Below are 18654 nucleotides of genomic sequence, written 5' to 3'. Positions count from 1 at the left end.
CCGGCCGTCGGAGCGAGGGCGTCGTCTCGCTATGCTTGGCCTGAACAATGGTCTGAACAAGTGCATAAACGACAGCCTGGATGATCACCTGGGTAACGATCTGAGATGATGGCCTGGACGGAGGGCTGAATGATAACTCAAACGACGATCTTGGTTGTGTCGTCCGCACCAGCATCCTCAGCTCGGCCGAGTTCCTCCGATGCATATACCCGTGGCACGGTTCGGCAGAGTCCTTTCTCGAGGACATAGGGCCGCAGCTAGTTATGACTTCAGCTAGCAGGTTATTAGGGTTAGGCAACACCATCTCATCTTGATCCTCGTAACATTGTACAATCTACGACGGGTGATGTTGCTGCGGAGGTACAAACAAGGATCTGAGCTATATCCAAGGCCAAACCTCTGGGACTTCTTCAGGATTAGGCATTCTCCAGCCGAGCTGTGCTACGGGTGTATCCAACCCAGCCGCAAACAATAGATAAGTCCCCCTCAGCTCCTTCCTCTCACTTGATGTTCCACGTGATACGGTCCCGGACTGTGAACTATACTAGACGGGACTGCGGGACACAGCTCTGAACTGAGCATCAACTGATAATGGCTAACACACCAGCCGACAAAGATATCAAGGCAGGAATGGCCAGTGCATCTGAGAGGGACTGCATATTCCTTTTCCGCTGAGCCGCGACGGTTCCAGCCTCCTTCAGCCCCGCAGGCGTCCACAGCTATGCGAGCAAACTGCGAGATCCCTTTGGGACCTCGACTGCTTGTAGCCAGTGTGCACGTTTGGCATGGCCGTCTCATGGCACGTTGACTCCGCTGTGGCTTACTTTGGTGTAGCGAGACGTTTGCTGAAGGAGGCCACGTCTGCGCCACCGCCTGTCGCCAGTCATCCAGGCCGGATACTTAAACCATTGCCATCTGTCTCCATGTCCCTCATCAAATGAATTGTTCCCTCTATTTATCTACTTCCTCCACGCCCCTCACACTCAGTTTCACGGAGTCAGCTCCATTGATGACATCACCCTGAAATCACACCGCCAGACTGGTCACGATATTAGGACATCTTCACTTGCTGTGGCTCTATACCAAAGTCTTGAGGCTTCGCGGCCGTATACGCGCCGCTTTCGGGGGTTACTCCGAAGGGTCCTCCCCCATATCTGCAAGGCATCACCGATCGAGTCAAAGCTATATATCAGTCATGTCCGACTCCATTCTTGAAACCATGTCAATTTTCGAGACAGACGTGTCCGACTCGCTCGAACTCTCTACCAGCGAGTCCAGTGGCTACAGTACGGCTTACACTTCGGGAAGCGACGACATCAATGTCCCCGCATCTCCAGTCACTGTAGCCGCTGGACGAGACCGGCCTCAGTACAGCCAGTGTCCAGTAAAACTGGGTGCATTGCAAGAATTTGAACTGATCAAAGAGAGGTATCCCGTCCTTGCGTCCACCGGGTGCACCGCCCAGTTTTGCCAGGCGGGACGCGCTATCCACACTTCTGAGCCCCGAATTGGGTTTGACCGGCCATTGGAAGAAGTTCAACTGGAAGCTACCTCCTTCTTACAGGAAATGAGACTTGCAGGAGCTATTCAATCGGACCAAGAACTCGATCAGAGGCTGAAGGACGTCATACAGCAGATCCACGCTGGGGCCATTCAGACCACATTCAAAACAGACCGCGGCACAGAGTATGGACTGGCCGGAGGAAACTGGACCCAGACCGCAGAGGAGCTCGAGTTTGGGACTAGACTTGCCTGGAAGAACGCGCGGAAATGCATTATGCGGTCTCAGTATCAGGAGCTCAGGTAAGCAAGACGGCGCCTCTTTGAGCCACACTAACTGAGAGTACAGGCTTTGCGATCTCCGGCATGTTGTCTCGAGCATGGAGATGGGTCCTGCGCTGATCAAAGGCATTGCTGAAGCTTTCAACGGCGGCAAGATTCAGCCAACGGGTAAGGATCTCTCTCGGTTCTGTTGCACAGCTAACTCTTGCCAGTGATCGTGTTCCCTCCGCGAGAAATTGGCCAGAGGGGACCTATGATTTGGAATCAGCAGTTGCTAGCCTTTGCGGGGGTGATGCGCGACCTTTACCCCAGACGGCCTTACATGCGCTGATAGCAGACAGTACAAGCTCCAGGACGGATCCGTGCTTGGTGATCCAATAAACGCCGAGCTGACCGAAGCAATCATCGAGCTTGGATGGAACCCCCCTTCCCCTGACTGTCGTACGCAGTGGGATCTTCTGCCACTCGTCACAATGGGTGAGAATGACGAGCCAGCAATATTCGAACTCCCAGCTCAGCTCAAGCAACTCGTCCACATTCGCCACCCACGCTACCAGAAGGAGTTTGAACAGCTTGATCTCCGGTGGGTTGGATTTCCCGCCCTTAGCAGACTTGGGTTCGATATCGGAGGCGTCCAGTACACCGCAGCACCTTTCGCTGGTTGGTTCATGGATGCGGAGATTGGAGTCCGAGACCTGGCTGACACACTCCGCTACAATGTGCTGCCGAAGGTCGCGCAGACGTTGAAGCTCTACGATCTACCAGACCGCGAGCTTGACGAGCTGCCGGAATATGAGCGTTTGGCGGCCTTGGTATGCAACTTTCCTTCATTGCTGCCTACTGATCGCAACCCGACTCTGTTCAAGCCTGACAGCGCTTCCAGTCCCGAGCTCAAGCAGAACTCAATTATGCAGTACACTGGTCATATCTGCAGGCCAAGGTATCCATGACAGACAGCCTTACAGCATCGGCAACGTGGTCCCAGTTTGACGACACTCACAGGCGTGAACACGGATTTAGACTTCCAGCAGATCCATACTGGTTGGCGCCGCCCCAAGGCTCAATCATTCCGCTTTGGCATCGTGGCGGTGCGCCAAATTACCAGCCAAAACCCCTCATCTGCCGCCACACGCAAGACCCCGTCAAAGCATGGAGACGGGAGCGACGGCAGAACTCACTGGACGCGGAGAGCGCAGACTCTGCCCACACCGTGGACGACATCGCCCCATCCACTGGCAAGCGTACAACAGCTGTTTCACCTGCGAGCAGGACCGTGCGAATACACTATTGCAGTTCAGGCATAACTGCTGCAAAGCTTGCTTCGAAACTCTACTCACGCCTCTGCTCGCATGCGAAAGAGACCTCCAGTATCTATCGCGTTCTCCCAGCAGCGACACTTAACGAACTCGACATCTCAAGTATACAAGCGGAAGATTTGACCCTCCTCATCGTTAGTTCCACCGGACGCGGGGAGATACCTCTTAATGGAGCCAAATTTGCTCTGCGGTGTGAGAAACGTGGAATGGAAACGAAGGCACGGTTTACGCTGTTCGGGAACGGAGACAGCAGTTACGGAGACACATTCAATACAGCCGCGTCGACCGTTGCCGAGTCGTTCATGTCTATAGGTGCCCAGCCGATCGCCGGCGGACTATTCGAGGGCGATACGGCGTGTGAAAATCCTCCCTGGACAGCATTCGAAGAATGGTGGAATCGGATCCAGCTGTTTCTCTCCGGCAAAGAACTTCCACTTATCAAGGAGTCAAAGACTACAAGGGGGAACGCACAGCCACTGTTCCGCAACTTTGCGCAAGCAACGCTGGTCGGCAAATCCGAGAAATCGGAAGGCATCGTCCGAGTCACACTCAGTCTTGGTCGCCGCACGTACCAGGAAATGGATCACATCAAGATCCTGCCTCCGAACAGATCTAAAAAGATCCTTTGCGTTATAAAATCCCTCGCTGTCTGCCCAGAGCATCCACTGCCGTTTGCTGCAGACCTCTCTGTCTACTCCTATTTACGCTTTGTCGACCTAGACCTTCCATTCAGGTCTCTTGGTTGGCTCTCCAAAATTACTGGGCTTGTGCCGCAGACTCAAGCTTCGTTATCTTCCAAACACGTGCCGGAAGTATTGGAGCTCCTTTCACATGGTGGCTTCATTCCACTCCTAGACATCAACGAGATCTGCCGATGCATGCATCTCCTCGTCCCTCGAACCTTCTCCATTGCCTCCTCTCCATCACGCTTACACCCCAAGAGCACGTACTCAACTCCGCGTAATCTCGTTGATCTTCTTGTCAAGATCCAACCTCACGGCCGCTTCAGTACAAACTTCCTCGGTCCAGCGGAACCAGGCGAGACGATGCGGTACATGATCTGTGCGTCTCCGGCGTGGCCCATGCTAGATTCCTCTATCGTCGGTCCGATCATCGCCGTTGTCACAGGCTCGGGATTAGCACCACTGCGAGGCCTACTCCAGAAGCGCGTTGCGGCTGCGAAGGCATCTGAACCCTCCGCTACAAGCGATGCCTGCACAGGGTTTGCCGAGTCGCCGATCAGTCTGTTCATCGGACACAGAGCCGTGGATGTCGACATCATTGAAGAGGCCATTGCTGATGCGAGACATTTTGCGGCACTTGACATCGTATCGGTGGTGCTAAGCAACTCGGGTGGTATTCGCATTCAAGACAAACTCCTCGAGGATGGTATCGCGAAGAAGGTGGCTGCAAAATTGAGACACCCAGGCTGTCGGGTTTTTGTCTGCGCGAACCCCGCGGCTGCGGAGGCGACTGTACTGAATTTATCGAGCCTGCTAGGCGAGGATGTGAAGGCCGCGCTTGGGGACAGATATCTGGAGGAGGTGTACGGAATACCGGCGGGAGTACCTGCGTAAGGGATGGCTTTGATCGCTTGGGATGGTTTTGTCTAGGCATACGCAAACTCTCGGCTCAGTAGCACAGGGAGATAGCCGTCGGGATCGGGCTTGCTCTACAGTCCGCTTCGAAATACGCCACTATGGCAGCTTTAGCGATACCCCTCTACCGTACGAAGTGCGCCAGGTTCTTGTACCGATGTGCTTCCCGTACTTTGCCCTCTGGTCCGCTACAGTTGTCGTATAACCCAGGCCCTATGATCTATTCTGCCTTCTCTTCCGCCTCTACCAGTGCGGTACCGGTCACATTGACTAGTTTCTGCAATGCAAGGCAGCAAGCCGAGCTTGGGGCATACGTCATGACCTGCCAGCATCGTTGTTTATACAAATCTCTCACTATCCCACATGTTCTATACCGCCTGGACCATTCACCACCATTCGACATTCTCTATGCCTTCCACAACATACGACGAGGTTACACCTTTCATACCAAGTGCCATCCGAAAAGTCCGCTGTCGAATGGAAAGTTACTTGTAGTCCTGGAGGTGAATAGCCCAAGCATTGTCTATCAGTTGGAAGACACCTTGCGTGATCGATCCATTAAAAAGCTAAACTATTCAACATCTTTTGCTATTTACCGCATGGAATTAGTCTAGCTGCTCTATAATTGACAGTATCATGAGTCTAGTTCGACCGTGGATTTGGTATCGAACAAGCTGGAGCAAAGAAACGGCAACCAACTTTTCGGATCGCCCTTGTACCTCTTGCTCTCTACCCCTTCCGTAGCCATCCATCCATGATCATGCCACAAGAAGTCGCTTCTTGCCAGATAGGGCAGCCTGTATGCCCTCTGCGTTGAACGAATGTGGCTTACACTGTCGATTCGCTCGGCGCCTCAAGACTACCATTACGAGATCTTCTGGCTTGCTTTATGACGACTTCCCATTTCCATCAAAGCAAGCTCCTGCATTCAATCGCCGCAGCGTGTCCGCCGAGCCGTGCCTCACACGAAACCCGTATTGTCGGCAGGGCGGATGGACAATCCTTCGGGAACCTTGATTCTGCCGGAAACACGTCTTCTTTGAACAACGCCCCTAGCAGTCCTGAAGCGTATTCGTTCAAGCGGCAGAGTGATGTTGTGGGTTAGCGCATACTAGCGTGCGGCTTTCAGGAGGTTGACGATCATCAAGGTGTAGCACGTGATCCAGGACGGAAGTTCTGCCTTACAACAACAGGTACAATTTTGCAAGCGGAACCGCCGGTCACCTCATAGTACGCTCGTTTGTTACATTGAAGTCTGTGTCTTTCAGTGTTTCTGTGGAGGATGCACCGTCAACAGCACTCATCTTTGGTTGTATGGTGGATTAGCGTCTTGTTCTTATCGTGGCTGAGGGTTGATGTTAAGGGTGAACTGGACAAGTGGTCCCGCACGTCCCGTCACCCACAATGTCACAGCGGGCGAGGCTGCATTTCAAGTATACATAACTTTCCCACTTCGCACTCCTCCAGCATGCCATCTTCGCTCAGCATCTCTCGTGTCAATTTCTTGTCCCTTACTAATATCAAACGCTCTTGGTCCCAATACACACACGGAACCTTTCTAGAGTCTCGATTGCTGTCGATCTCAAGGCACCTCTCGGCATCAAGATTGTTTCAAGTGCCAAACAATGAACTGGGGGACCAATGAGTTCGACTCTTTTAAATCGCTCACGGACTATGAGCGGTGGCCGTGGAAACGTGATCCTGATACGTCTTTGAACGGTCGATACGATCGTTATGGCTTCGTAAATTTTTCCGCCGTGCAGCCAGAGTATCGAAACCCACTCTTTGGAAGTGCCTTTGAAACGGACACCGAATCAAGCTATCCACTGACTGCAGGCGTTTTCGATCCAGAAGAGAATCAACTTGACTCTGAAGCTGTTTACTTTAACGGCTTGCTGCCAGCTACTGGCACTCGGGTTACTGAGGATGTAAATGCTAGCTGGTTCAACCTTGAGACTGTGTTAGCCGTGAGTATCGCCCAGTACTCCTCTTTAGGGCCGCACTGACCATACACGGAAAGACCGACCAGCCCTTTGCATATTCACCCGCTTCATTACATCAAGATCTGTCTCAGGCCGGAATGCCGCAATCGTCAGAGCATCCGTCTCAAAGTACATCCCCACCGCAACCCCTTCAACATATGCCGTCCGCCATCACCCACTTGGCACAGCCAACTTTACCTCAATTTGATTCACAAACTTTGCCACCCAGTCGTTGCTGGGCGCCTCACACGGTCACCACGTCTCTCCAGCCGTTTTGGCTGGAGAGGGGGGAGAAGATGAACCTGGAGCAACAGGGAGTTGAGCATACATCCCGCAGACCGGCTGCTGTGCGCACACCAAGTTCTCCTGACGAGCTCCAGCATCAAAATGTAGCCCTGAGGGCACACATCAACAGGCCCACCAGTATGCTGGCGGGGTATAGATCGGAAGCGCTGAAAGTTCCAGCATGGCCAAAATTCTCTCCAAAATCTCTCATCACCCTCCAGAACTGGTTGGACGAACACTCAGATAACCCGTACCCATCAGCGGCAGAAAAACGAACACTTGCCGAATCCTCTGGCTTGACAGTCTGGCAAGTGAAAACCTGGTTTGTTAACAACCGCAAACGTCAACTTGGCGGAAAGCGTCCATTAAGCCCACTGGAAGCGTGGCTCACTAGCTCTTCTGAGGACGAGGCAGCGTCTGAAGCCGACATTCGGCGTGCTGCTGATAGTTCTTTCTACAAATCTTTCTACAAACCTCCAGCTTCTGGCCCCCAATTCGCCTCACCCGTGCGGCCGAATATTCTAGGGACATCCGGAACTAAAGGCGGTCCGCCCCGGCGGCCTTCCTACGCCGGGTCAATATCCCCCGCCAGTGCCGGGTCGTCATCGGCATTCTCCCAATGCAGCGAAGCAGTACCGTTCGGACCCCCGAAGCGGGGAAGGAAAAGGCATATGGCGAAAGTCACTCAGAGTCGGCCTGTTTCGGCGCGTCCTACCAAAAGGCCTAGGTCGATGTCTTTCCGATTTTTACCCTCAGGAGAAAGTTCCGAACTGGAAGAATGCTTCCCCTCAACAGAGCAGCTAACAGCTACAATTTTCCAGTGCACCTTCTGCCATGAACCCTTCTCAGAAAAGACCTGGCAGCGGCATGAGGAGACGCAACATTTACCCAGAACTCAATGGACATGCATGGCGCATGGGTTCCGGGTCCATGTCCCCTACTGCCGCGATCCAAACTTCGTTTGCGCCTTCTGCGGAGAAAAGGACCCTGACGATGGACATGTCGCATCATGTCATCGAATAGGTGAATGTCTGGCAAGACCCGCTCCAGACCGAAGCTTTTACAGAAGGGACCATCTGGTCCAGCATATCAAGGGATTTCACAAAGCGTCAATTTTCCGTCCGACGGTCAATTCATGGAAAACCCAGGTGTTACGTCCTGAGCAGACGTGGAAATGTGGGTTTTGCGGACAATGTCTTGTAGATTGGGACATTCGCGCCCGTCATATTGCAAAGCATTTCCGCGAAGGCGCAACAATGGCAAGCTGGGATTCAAACCGGACAGCATAAACTTTATGCGTGTTATCTGAAGAAGCCAGAGTTCTTGCGCGGAAGAAGGATCATGGTAAGTGAGATTGAGTGACTTTTACTACCAGTTACAGGCTAACCTCGACTGTTTCCATTAGACGGAGAAAACTGCTCGTAGTTGTATCGTACTTCTCGCCACACGTCTTTCACTACTTTCGCCTGTTATACATCGCCTAAGTCATTCACTGTTACTCGACGTGTTGCATGGCTTCCACTACATCCAACTGTCTTACATCATCTATGCTTTTCTTACACACTTGTTCTTTCAGAGCCATTTATTTCACAACCATGCCACAAGAGCTCGCTGCTTGTCAAACACGACAATCTGTATGTCCTCCGTTGAACAAATGTAGTTTCGCTATCGAGATCACTAGGTGCCCTAAACTGCCATTACGCGATCTTCTAAATGCTTTGTAACGCGATTCTATTTCAACCAAAACAAGCCCCTGCGTTGAATCGTTGCCAGGGGGTCCAGTGAACCGTGTCTCATAGAAAGAATATCATAACGTTCCAGCTCGTCGAGTGATCCAAGATCTAGGGTAGTTTCTCAAGCCATGAAGGTTTATAAGTCGCCGTCCCATCAAAAACAAAAACATAATACAATGCGGCAAATGTAAGATTAATCAACCCAAACGCCGTTGAGAGGATCTCCCTCCACTTCCTGGGCGCCGTTGACAGCAGCGGATTAAGTCGGTCCGCCAATACACCATCGTTCTGCCACTGAAATTCCAAATCCTCCTCTGAAGCTTTTACGTCGTCGGGCGGCCAGACGCGCCGACAGATCCATGCAACGGTCGCATCAAAGAAGGCGACGAGGAAGACTCCGGCAACGGCGATTGCGAGGCTTCCGAGCGGGCGAGAAACAAACGTCCAGGTGCTTTCCAGCGCTCTTTTATCGAACACTACCAGGCTCACGTCGTACCGCTGGGCGATGAAGGCAGGAATCGGAGCGCCCATTATGAGGAAGATGATGAAAGCCGATTGGCCTAAGAACTGCCACTCTCTGCGCCTCCATCTCCTGAGGCTCCAGAACTGATACAGGATGTGCTCGGGGGCGAAGACAGAGGCCGTTAAGGAAAAGGCGATGAGCGAGGTCAAGATCGTGTTTGTGAGGGCTGGGTTTGTGGCAAACTGTGGCAGCTGAAGGACCTTGGTAAAGGTGCCAACCCAACAACAGAATTGCAGCGTGTACGCTAGACAGTAGATGACGTCGGCAATGTCAAACAACCTCTTCATGGCGTCGCCGTCGGGCTTGAGCCATGGTTCCTTGTCGAATTCTGCCAGGGCTGGTCCGTTGCCGAACCAGTGGAGAGTGGAAGAGACGACGTATGCTGAGAAGTAGAACACCGCCCAGACCTGGGACCACGGCACGCCTTTCATGGCGAAGATCTTCATGGCTGAGAAGAGCGTAAGGACGAAAAAGAAGGCGTGGATGAGGAGCTTTGGGCCGTTGGGGACTGGAAAGTTTATAAGAAGACCTCTTTGCTCTTTTGCGGCGGACATGTGGCATGCGTGCGCGAAGACCTTGGCGGATTTGGAAAATGTCAGGCCGTTGAAGAGGCCGTACGATACCCACATGGTCGCTACGGCCAGGTCTGCTGCGCAGATGAAGGGAGAGCCACGAGCTGGGGACATGTCGGCGGAGGAAAATTCGTCGGCCCCGGAGCGCTGGATCATGGTGCTGGCGGAGAGACCGGCTAGTGCCCATAGGATGTTTTGTCCTGTGACTGTAGTTCCGCCGGGCGGCGCATCTAATATGGTATTAACAGGAAGGGTCGTGTTGGGATAGGTGGTGTTCATGGCTCTTGATCGCGATGACGAGAGTGTGAGATTTCCTGAGAGAGATATTGCTTGATGGTGAGTAACGACTTTGCAACAGCAGAGACGAAAAGGTTCGTATATACAATGCGAATGAGAGAAAGTAGTCCGTTTTGGTACTCACAGCCTCTCTCTCCCAGGCTCGGGGACGCAGCATGAGAGCCACCTACATCATGCAATACTGTAGTGCATGTGCAGAAGAGGCTTGAGGCTACTGCTGTACCGTCACGTCGTGGCTGGAAAAGACGTGAACTATCGAACCGCAAATTTCACATTCATACCAGCACCAGCCAACTAATCCCAATCTAAGGCGCCTGGATATATGTCAGACAAGTCAAGTAGAGCCATCCAAAACTACCGTATGTTCTTCTCAAACTACGTCGTTGGCGGTGGTGTTTGGAATGGTAAGCGGGGCCGGGGGCTTTGCAGTTCACCTTTTTTTGGACGTGACTTGACTGTGTGCAAGGGTGCCCCCAGTACGGGCCGGCTGCGCCCCCTGCTTCCGGCAGATCCGTCATGTCTATTTTCTATCCCACTGCGCCAACATGCAAGGGCGGGCTGAAATAACAACCGCCGCATTTGTGCACCTGGACTCGTTCGCCGTAGTGAACGGTAGCAAACCGAGAACAAACCACACCATCATCTTCTAGAAGCATCTCAGGCTGGATAATCGCGTGGGCGGTGGCACGAAGCAAAGCCCTCGAACGAACTCCACAGGGCTGGCAACGGTGGGAGCCCCCTTCAGCTTTACCGGCTGGATAGAGAAGGGGTGGCGGCTGGCATTCAGGAAAACATGACTCGCAGTCAAGAAGTTGATTCCTTGGCCTCAACACGCGTAGAGATCCGCACAGGTGTTTTCCGGAGCGACCCAAACAATCATGATATTCATAAACCCTCTTCCTCTCTAGGCAGCTATCCCAGCGCCACACCGCTGCTACTATACACCTCCCCCATATTCTCACAGACAAGGCAACCGCCACCGCAACCCCGGTCCCTCAGGACCACGCGCGCCAGGGGTGAAAGACGCCCAGGAGATCAGAGACCCTAGAACCTCATGCAAAACGCCGTCTTCAAAACGACTGAGATGAACCTGGTATATACACCGCACGCAGAGAGGACGCTGTACAGGACTCAGACTACAGAAATGAACGATGCGGAGCGCAGCAGAAGCCGGCTGGGGGACAGCAGGGCACGCTGCTGGATGGATGACGAGTAGACGGGGGATGCGGAGATGTAGTACTCTCGCTAAAGTGGCACATCTATGCAGACCAGGAGGCGAGGTGGGCGCAGCTCGCGGGCTGTCTGGGAGGAGCGGGAGAGTAGCTCTCGTAGGATCGAGAGCAGAAGCGCCATGTGCTCGTTCAGGATTCCGCGAAGATGACCTTGTTGTTCTCGAGCAGTGCCTGCACGGCGATGCGCTGGGCCTGCATGTCGTTCATCTCGCGCTCGATGGAGAGGGGGCGCATGATGGTCGGGGCGAATACAACTGAGAGGTTGAGAGGGGTCATCTGGTACGCGTTAGTATCGTGTGCTCTCACATTGATGACAGAAGGTTGAGGATGGGACATACGAGATTCTCCTTGTCGTGCGCCATGACGCGCGCGAGATGGAAGATCAGGAACTCGAGGCAGTCTTGGTGAGACTGCGGTAGCTCACGAATAGCGAGACGCATGGCGAGAGCCTTCTTCTCCTTGTCCTCGATTTCTGTTGGAGCGTTAGCTTCGACGAAGTAGTATGCGATGTCTCTTCATGAACTTACGCCCTGCTTCCAGCAAGTGATCATAAACATCAAACGTGATGAGCGGATTCGGCAGCTTGCGGAAGTACTGCTTGAGTGCCGAAGTGACAGCGTGGATATCCAGATCCGGATCCGAGATATCGAACTGATCGTGCTTCTCGAAGCCCTGACGGATATTGTTGACCTGGCCCGAGCCGCCGCTCTTGCGGTAGATGCCCTCGACGTCCATGCCCCTCGACTCCACCTCCTGGATGCACTGGCTCACGATCGCAGGAATCTGGCGCTTCTCAAAGTCGCATCGAGCTGAGAGGTCCGATCCGAAGAGTACTGAACTACTTTCGCCTGAGACGTTGGTGTTGCTGCCGTCGGCCTGCAGGTGCTTGAACTGGCTCGCCTTAAGGGACCCGCCCTTCTGCGCGCCGAAGAACCCAAATCCGGCGCCATGCTTGGGGTCCATGCTCGGCTTGAGCCCGCCGGGGGCAGGCGTAGGCGCGGAGATCTCGGGGCCAGAAGGCATTGCTCCGTAAGGTGTGCCTTCGATCGAGTACTGCCCGTCGCGCATGTGTTCCTGGTTGCCTCCGAGCGCATCGTTGATGCCTCTGAGCTTCTTGCTAACGGCCTGCTGACCCTTCTTCCAGCTAAACTTGCTGGGCTTGCCTTTGCGGATGTTCACTACTTGCGGGGCAGGTAGCACCGTGTGGTCGGCGTCCGCGTCTTGTAGAAGGTTGAGCATGGAGCCTTCTTGTGCCATGATGTTGCGCAGGTCCATCGCCGTGTCCGATCTGTCCTTCTGATGGTGGGTGTAGATGCCTAAGCCATTGGCTGGCGGTCGGCCGCCATCAAACGAGTTCCCTTGCGGTTGGCGGTTCTGCTTGTACAGCTCCTGTATGTTTTGCAAAAGCCTGTTGTTCATTTCTTGCAATCGCATGTTCTGTGTGCTTAGGGACTCATACTCCTGGAAGCCCTTGTCTTTCATTTGTATCAGGTTCGAGATTTCGTCCGTAAGCTCATTCCGTTTGTGCACCAGGTCCTCGATTGTTGAGCTCATGGTGTCTTTCAGCTTCTGCATCTTGATTCCAAAGTCTTTCAGAACATCCGCCTGGAAGGTCTGCATGGCAAATTGCTGGTTCGTGTCCTTGGCTTTCTTCAGATGATCGGTCATTGTTTCCAATTCCCGGACCACAATCTCCCTTTGTGTGTCGAGGAACGCGACAGTCGATCTCTTCTCGCGAAGCTCCGTGTTCATCTGTTTAATCACCACCGAGCCGTTAACCTTCTCTTCTAGCCCGTTCTTCTCGGTCTCGAGCTCTGTGATGCGCTGCTGAGCCCGGCGCAGCTCATTCCGCAGCTGGATCACCTCCTCTTTCGAGTCGGGCGAAGCGATCGTAGGACTGCTGATGTCGATAGCACCGTTGTGCGGACTCCTCCATTTCTGCGCCGAGTGTCTGAGGGATCCCTTGTCGCTGAAACTTCGGCCATGCTTGACAGCATTCGAGACTCGGCGAAGAACAGACGAATCATGTGAAGGGCCTTCGTCCCCCCTCAATATGCGCGCCATGTCCTCTTCCATTGAGAACTCGCCTCCGGCGCTGTATCGCAATAGCGCAGGCGACATATGATGATCTGATGGACGGGAACCATCGCTTCGAATGGTGCTGGTCGACTCATTTGCTCTGTGGCGCTCGACTGGGGGTGGCGGAAGTGGAGGCGGAGCTCTAGGAGCTACGAACGAATCAGTGGAGGCAGCAGCTTCAGGCGGTGGAGGGCGGCCAGTTGATCGCGAGGGGATATTTGGTGCTTCTTGGAGCTTCGAGGCGGTATAACCGCCATTGAGCTGCGCAAGTTGGTCTTCGCGGTTCGCCTTGGTGGAAGACGTAGAGGCTTGCCGCTTGTGGATCGGTGCCGTTGGCGTAGACGGGGAGGATCGCGCGCCAATCTCTTTCCTAGAAAGTGCCTGTCTGTGAGTCTGCGCGGCCAAGGAGTCTCCTCTCGCAGGCCGTTCAACCATTTGCGCGGAGCCGTAGGACGAGGCCGACTCTTGTGAGATTACCGGCGACTCGAGATGGCGCGGGAGTTCCTGAGCAGAGGCACGCGATGGCTCGGAAGAGGTGGGTGAGGTCACAATGCCTGATTCGATTGATAGAGTCTTCATCCTATCGAGCATATCCGCGGAAGCCGACGCTTGGATAGGGAGTCTTTCTTCGGTCCTTGAGCTTTTCCTTGAGCCTGACTTCTTCGGTCTTGGCGCTTCCTGAAGCTTGAAGTTGTCACTCTCCTTCGATGTTGTGGTTGATGGGGAACTCGCATGCTGAGCGCGTTGTCTATCCATGCTTGTAATAGGAGATGTGCCGGTGGATGTCGATGGGCCGGACTCCTTCCTTTTACGCATAGTCTCCATCAAATCAACTGATGGCTGTCGCCCTTTCTCTTGATACGCAATATGCGGACTGCTGGCAACCTTTGGTTGACGCTCGCGCTCTGTCGAGTTTGATCTTGACGAGCCTGATCGGTTCTCTTTCAACACCTCTCTATGGCTCGCGGGTGGCGCGTTTCGAGCATTGCCAAAATAGTCGACTACAGGTTGTTTATTCTCCTGATCCCGTCCACCCTCCATCTTCGGGTTCTCATCTTGGTACTTGCGGCTATCGGCGTGAGGGGACAGCCCCGGTGCTGGATTTGGATCGAGCGCAAGCGGAACGAAAAATCCATCATCTCCGCCCAACGACTGGTCGGCAGGTTGGAACATTCCGGACCTGCGATTGGCCTTGTATGTGCTGGCTGGTAGGGTAAGGTTGTCTATACATCAGATTAGCTTAACCCGTGAGTTCATGCAGGCTTCGAAGACACGCCTTTATGACCATCTTCCAATGCCGCTGGCGATGCTTCTCGCCTGATTTTCCTTGCCCCTTCTCTCCTGGGCCGTGGCTGGTCTTGCTGGGGCGAGACTTCCATAGGTGTCTCGATATACACGTCTTCCGGCGGAGTCTCCACGTCTGGCGTGAACGCGCTCTGTGGTATGGCATTTGGGGGCAGAGCGGGTAGTGACTTGTCGAGGACGATCGGAGCAGTACTACCTGGCGTAGGCACCTGCTGCCGGTTTGCTTTCGATTTCTTCCGCCGGCGAGCCATGAGCGACTCATGGCAGGACATGCAGAAGATGCCCTGAGATGTACGCGCGTATCGAAGGTTTTCGATCTTGCGCTTGCAATTTCGACATCGAAAGCAGCTGGCACAGAATGCCTGATCGCCCGTGAGAATTGCCAGATCCTCAATCTTATTCCCGCATGCGCTGCAGCTGTAGGTGCAGTTATTGCAAATGAGTGACCCATCGCCGAGAAGCAAAAGGTTCGCGTCGGAGTCGAGCAATGTCCCGCAAGTGTTGCAGCGGAAGCAGTCGATATGCCATCGGTTCCCCGCTATATCTCATCAGCTGTGTTCGTGATATGAAGCCGTGGCGATGGTAGCTCGAGGAAGCAGGTCTCGGTGCGGCTGTCGCGGGTGGTTTGTTTACCTAGCTCAAATGCCTTGCCCTCCTCTAGGACCTGTTCGGAAGCAAGCGGTCAGCCTCAGGATACCATGCATCGCGTTGGACTTCCATGGCGTAAGAACATACCTCTCCGCAGCCTTTACATGGGTATACCACTTCGTCCGGCTCCATCGGGGACTCGGGGTAGCCCACTGGAGAGTCCATCTTGCTTCACAGAGCGGCAATGCGCGGCGAGAAGGTCTGCTGAGGTGGCAGTTGGTGCGAGAGGCAGGCGAGCAATGATACGAGGGGGCCTGTCACCAAAAGCTGGGGTGGTTGGAGATCTGCTGTCGACGGGATCGAGCGCGGCTGAACGAGGGACGTGACACAGATGGTGGTTGTTGTGCGCATGACAGGAACAATGGAAACAACGGATGGACCAGTCAAGCGGATGGTCTGGTCAATCGCATTGCAAAGCGAGAGGTGGACGGAGTGTCGAGGGGTGTTCGACCTGGAGACGGTGGTGTGCGAAGGCTTGTTTCGGGACTAGGGTGAGGGTGAAGCTTCAGGGTTCCAGCACGGATCAGGATGCACCACGCCAGCGTCCACCAAAAAACACCCACCTGCACCTCCGCGTCTGGCGATACTCGAGTCCCCGGTCGCAGCGAGTCCTGTGTGCGCGAGACACTGTCTGAGCTCGTCGTCGGGACTTTTGAGGGCAGCAGAGTTGGAACTGGCTTCGATTCCTCCTGCTCGAGCTGCAGAGTAGCTGCAACAGGGGGCTTACAGAAGTCTCCTTTGGTAGCAGCTGAGGGTGACAGTTAAACGAGCCCATGGACGCGCACATCACGATTACCTGCCGTTCCAAGGGTCGCCGACTTGAAACAGGCAAGAATGGCGCTGTGACCACCACGCCTTCGTCCAGAACTTCGACAAGTGCGTGCCGATCAGGGCAAATCATTGCAGACGACGTCCTCGAATCGGAGCGTGATCAGCCGTTCTGCGTCGAGGAAGGCTTGCGCGTGCGGGCGAGCATAAGGTACAAAGTACATACCTCATTAGATTGTTACCATCAGATAGCACCGCAGGAGACTCTCAAGCCTGACACACGAGCTCCACAACATCACCGCCACGCATAACGACATAACCATGGATGCTTCGTCCTTCGATTGGCGAGGAAGCCAATCGGAAGCTAGAGATGCCGGCTCCTTGCCCAAGCCTCGCACCGCACCGCACCGCACAGCTACCTCCACCAAGCCTTGACACCTGCACCTCGGAGGTCGTCAAAACGGCAACTTGCATCCAAGAACGGAGCAGCTGCACACATCATTGCTTGCTTTTCTGCTCGAACTCCCGCAAGCCGGGTCTTGTTCTGAATCTGAGCTCGAGACGATGCTGGATAGATCCTTGGGAACGGCATGTCAAGGTACACCCGCGCTGCCGTGCCACCCTTTTGAAACATATGCACAATCCTTAGAGAGGTTGAGAGATGGCATTCGACAGCCATGTACAGTGTCAGAACACCCGGCCGCACGTGTCCGCCCACTGCACTTGTGCCACCTGTTGACCGCAACCTGGGGACGGAAAAACCATGGTCAAGATGGCACCGCAGCTTCAGTTGCAGTACGTCGGGAATGTGCTGATAGGGGATTTCTGCATGCGTGGGCTTCTCGTGGGGCAGGCTGTCTCAAGGGCGAAACGGCCGGAAAAGTGCATAAGCTTGATAGTCATCACAATGTCTCACAAGAGAGGACTTGTACCTAAGTGGCTTGAAGCGATTGCAGGTACGCGGTGCACATGGCACGTTCTCTCTCTGCAAGATGCAGCACTGTTCCGACGTAACGATCATGTGGCGGTCCAAAGTCCAAATGGTGGCAGCATAAGGAGTCCCTCAGCACATTCCCGGTGGGTTCTCCTAAGCGGACAGGAGGAACTCTTGTGCTCTTCAATATACCCACGAGAAACATCTTTACCTAGTACCTAAGTGATTTAGAGACACTATGTAGTCTTTTGTAGCATCCACTATGGGCGCTTCCACCTTACCTCTCAAGGTGAGCCATTTAGTACTCCTGAAAACCCCCTTAGAAAATCTCGCTACGTGTCGTTCGGCTGCGACACTCTACAGTTCACAATCTATCGGCTGCATTAGGCAACTAAAGTTCTCTGTCCAAGACACGGGCTGTGAAGACTTCGCCTCCATGGACAGTGATTGGGTTCGCAGCTAATCCACAATGCACTGCATACATTTCAAAAAAGCAGGAAACGATTGTGGCGCTGTGCATGTAAAGTGATGCATTGCCTCGGCTCAATCGTTTGATCTTCTAAGACAAGGCCCCTCTAACAACCGTGTCTAAACCGTGTATGTCGTGCATCAGTAGCTCGTAACGCAGATGGTTCATGGAAAAGAGTTAATCTGTCCCGTCTGCCGCGTCGGACCGATCCTTGTTGCGCGACTTGAAGAACTGAGGAAAGATGTCCCTCAGTTCTTCGAGATGCCGGATCTGGTACTTAGCCCCTTGATGTTCTGGCGCCAGCTCCGTCTCCTCGACAAGATGCACCGACGTCCAGCCTAGGGCCTGGGCTGCCTTTGCGTTGATGTGAGAGTCATCTGCATGCTGATGTCAGTTCTCCGCTGGCTTGCACCATGCCCTTCCGCGGAGGCGCTGATCGTCTGTCACCTGCAGCGGAGGGCTTGGCTGGGGGCGCAGGCACTCGGGGGATATCGGGCCTACTCACCAACAAAGTAGCAATCAGACATGGCAGACACGCCAGCCTCCTTCATCGCCTTCGCATACATCTCCCTGTTCGGCTTGCAGATGAACCTCTCGGCGCCGTAGTCGCAGTACGTGATCCCCTCGAACAGATCATCCACCTCCAGCAGCCGGACTACGCGCTTGCCGTGGGTAATGTAGGCGTTGGTGAACAGCCATAGCCGGACTTTGCTCCTGTCGATATCCTCAAGCAGCTTCCGTAGCTGCGGGTTGGGTTTGATGATGTCCTCGAGCGGTAGCGCGTCGTCGACTTTGCGGTTGTATTCTAGCGGGTCGACTTTGTGGTAGCGGACTAGTCCTTCGATCGCTAGACCGTAGTCCTTGTAGTAGCGCATGTGCAGGTTGTTGGCGTCTTTTTGGGACAGGGAAAGGTGGTCCTCGAAGTACTTGTCTTGGGAGGTGAGAATACATCCAAGCAAAAAGATCAAGGGCAGACCGCAGAGAGAACTCAAGAAGCTGAACGGGCAATGCAGAACTGCGGAACGAACAAGATAGAAGAGTATGACGGAAGCTGAGGAGGGGTACGCAGAGGAGGCGACAGGGCAACTCAAGCGAATAGCGAGCACAGCAATCTCAGCGTAACTTGGATGT

General features: G+C 54.0%; 5 protein-coding genes across 5 annotated transcripts; 2 read left to right on the top strand and 3 right to left on the bottom strand.

Annotated features, from left to right (window-relative positions):
• Positions 1 to 1195: 1195 nt before the first annotated feature.
• On the top strand, positions 1196 to 4675 carry W97_08510 (uncharacterized protein; the record flags this gene model as incomplete). The annotated part of the gene is made up of 5 exons (XM_007786377.1): positions 1196 to 1803; positions 1850 to 1950; positions 1995 to 2071; positions 2124 to 2594; positions 2666 to 4675. 5 exons carry the CDS (start codon positions 1196 to 1198, stop codon positions 4673 to 4675), a joined length of 3267 nt encoding a protein of 1088 aa, XP_007784567.1.
• Positions 4676 to 6321: 1646 nt separating this feature from the next.
• Positions 6322 to 7986, top strand: W97_08509 (uncharacterized protein; the record flags this gene model as incomplete). The annotated part of the gene is made up of 3 exons (XM_007786376.1): positions 6322 to 6663; positions 6717 to 7690; positions 7785 to 7986. 3 exons carry the CDS (start codon positions 6322 to 6324, stop codon positions 7984 to 7986), a joined length of 1518 nt encoding a protein of 505 aa, XP_007784566.1.
• Positions 7987 to 8804: 818 nt separating this feature from the next.
• Positions 8805 to 9947, bottom strand: W97_08508 (uncharacterized protein; the record flags this gene model as incomplete). Its single annotated transcript, XM_007786375.1, has 1 exon — positions 8805 to 9947. The coding sequence occupies one exon, from the start codon at positions 9945 to 9947 to the stop codon at positions 8805 to 8807; it is 1143 nt and encodes a 380-aa protein (XP_007784565.1).
• Positions 9948 to 11449: 1502 nt separating this feature from the next.
• On the bottom strand, positions 11450 to 15517 carry W97_08507 (uncharacterized protein; the record flags this gene model as incomplete). The annotated part of the gene is made up of 7 exons (XM_007786374.1): positions 11450 to 11596; positions 11659 to 11792; positions 11848 to 14302; positions 14402 to 14622; positions 14685 to 15242; positions 15338 to 15368; positions 15440 to 15517. 7 exons carry the CDS (start codon positions 15515 to 15517, stop codon positions 11450 to 11452), a joined length of 3624 nt encoding a protein of 1207 aa, XP_007784564.1.
• Positions 15518 to 17700: 2183 nt separating this feature from the next.
• On the bottom strand, positions 17701 to 18398 carry W97_08506 (uncharacterized protein; the record flags this gene model as incomplete). The annotated part of the gene is made up of 2 exons (XM_007786373.1): positions 17701 to 17900; positions 18029 to 18398. The coding sequence occupies 2 exons, from the start codon at positions 18396 to 18398 to the stop codon at positions 17701 to 17703; spliced, it is 570 nt and encodes a 189-aa protein (XP_007784563.1).
• Positions 18399 to 18654: the final 256 nt, after the last annotated feature.

This window comes from Coniosporium apollinis (genome assembly GCF_000281105.1).
Source record: "Coniosporium apollinis CBS 100218 chromosome Unknown supercont1.56, whole genome shotgun sequence".
NCBI classification, from domain to species: Eukaryota; Fungi; Ascomycota; class Dothideomycetes; genus Coniosporium; species Coniosporium apollinis.
Note: the sequence above shows the minus strand (reverse complement) of the source record. Positions and strands in the feature narration are given on the sequence as shown.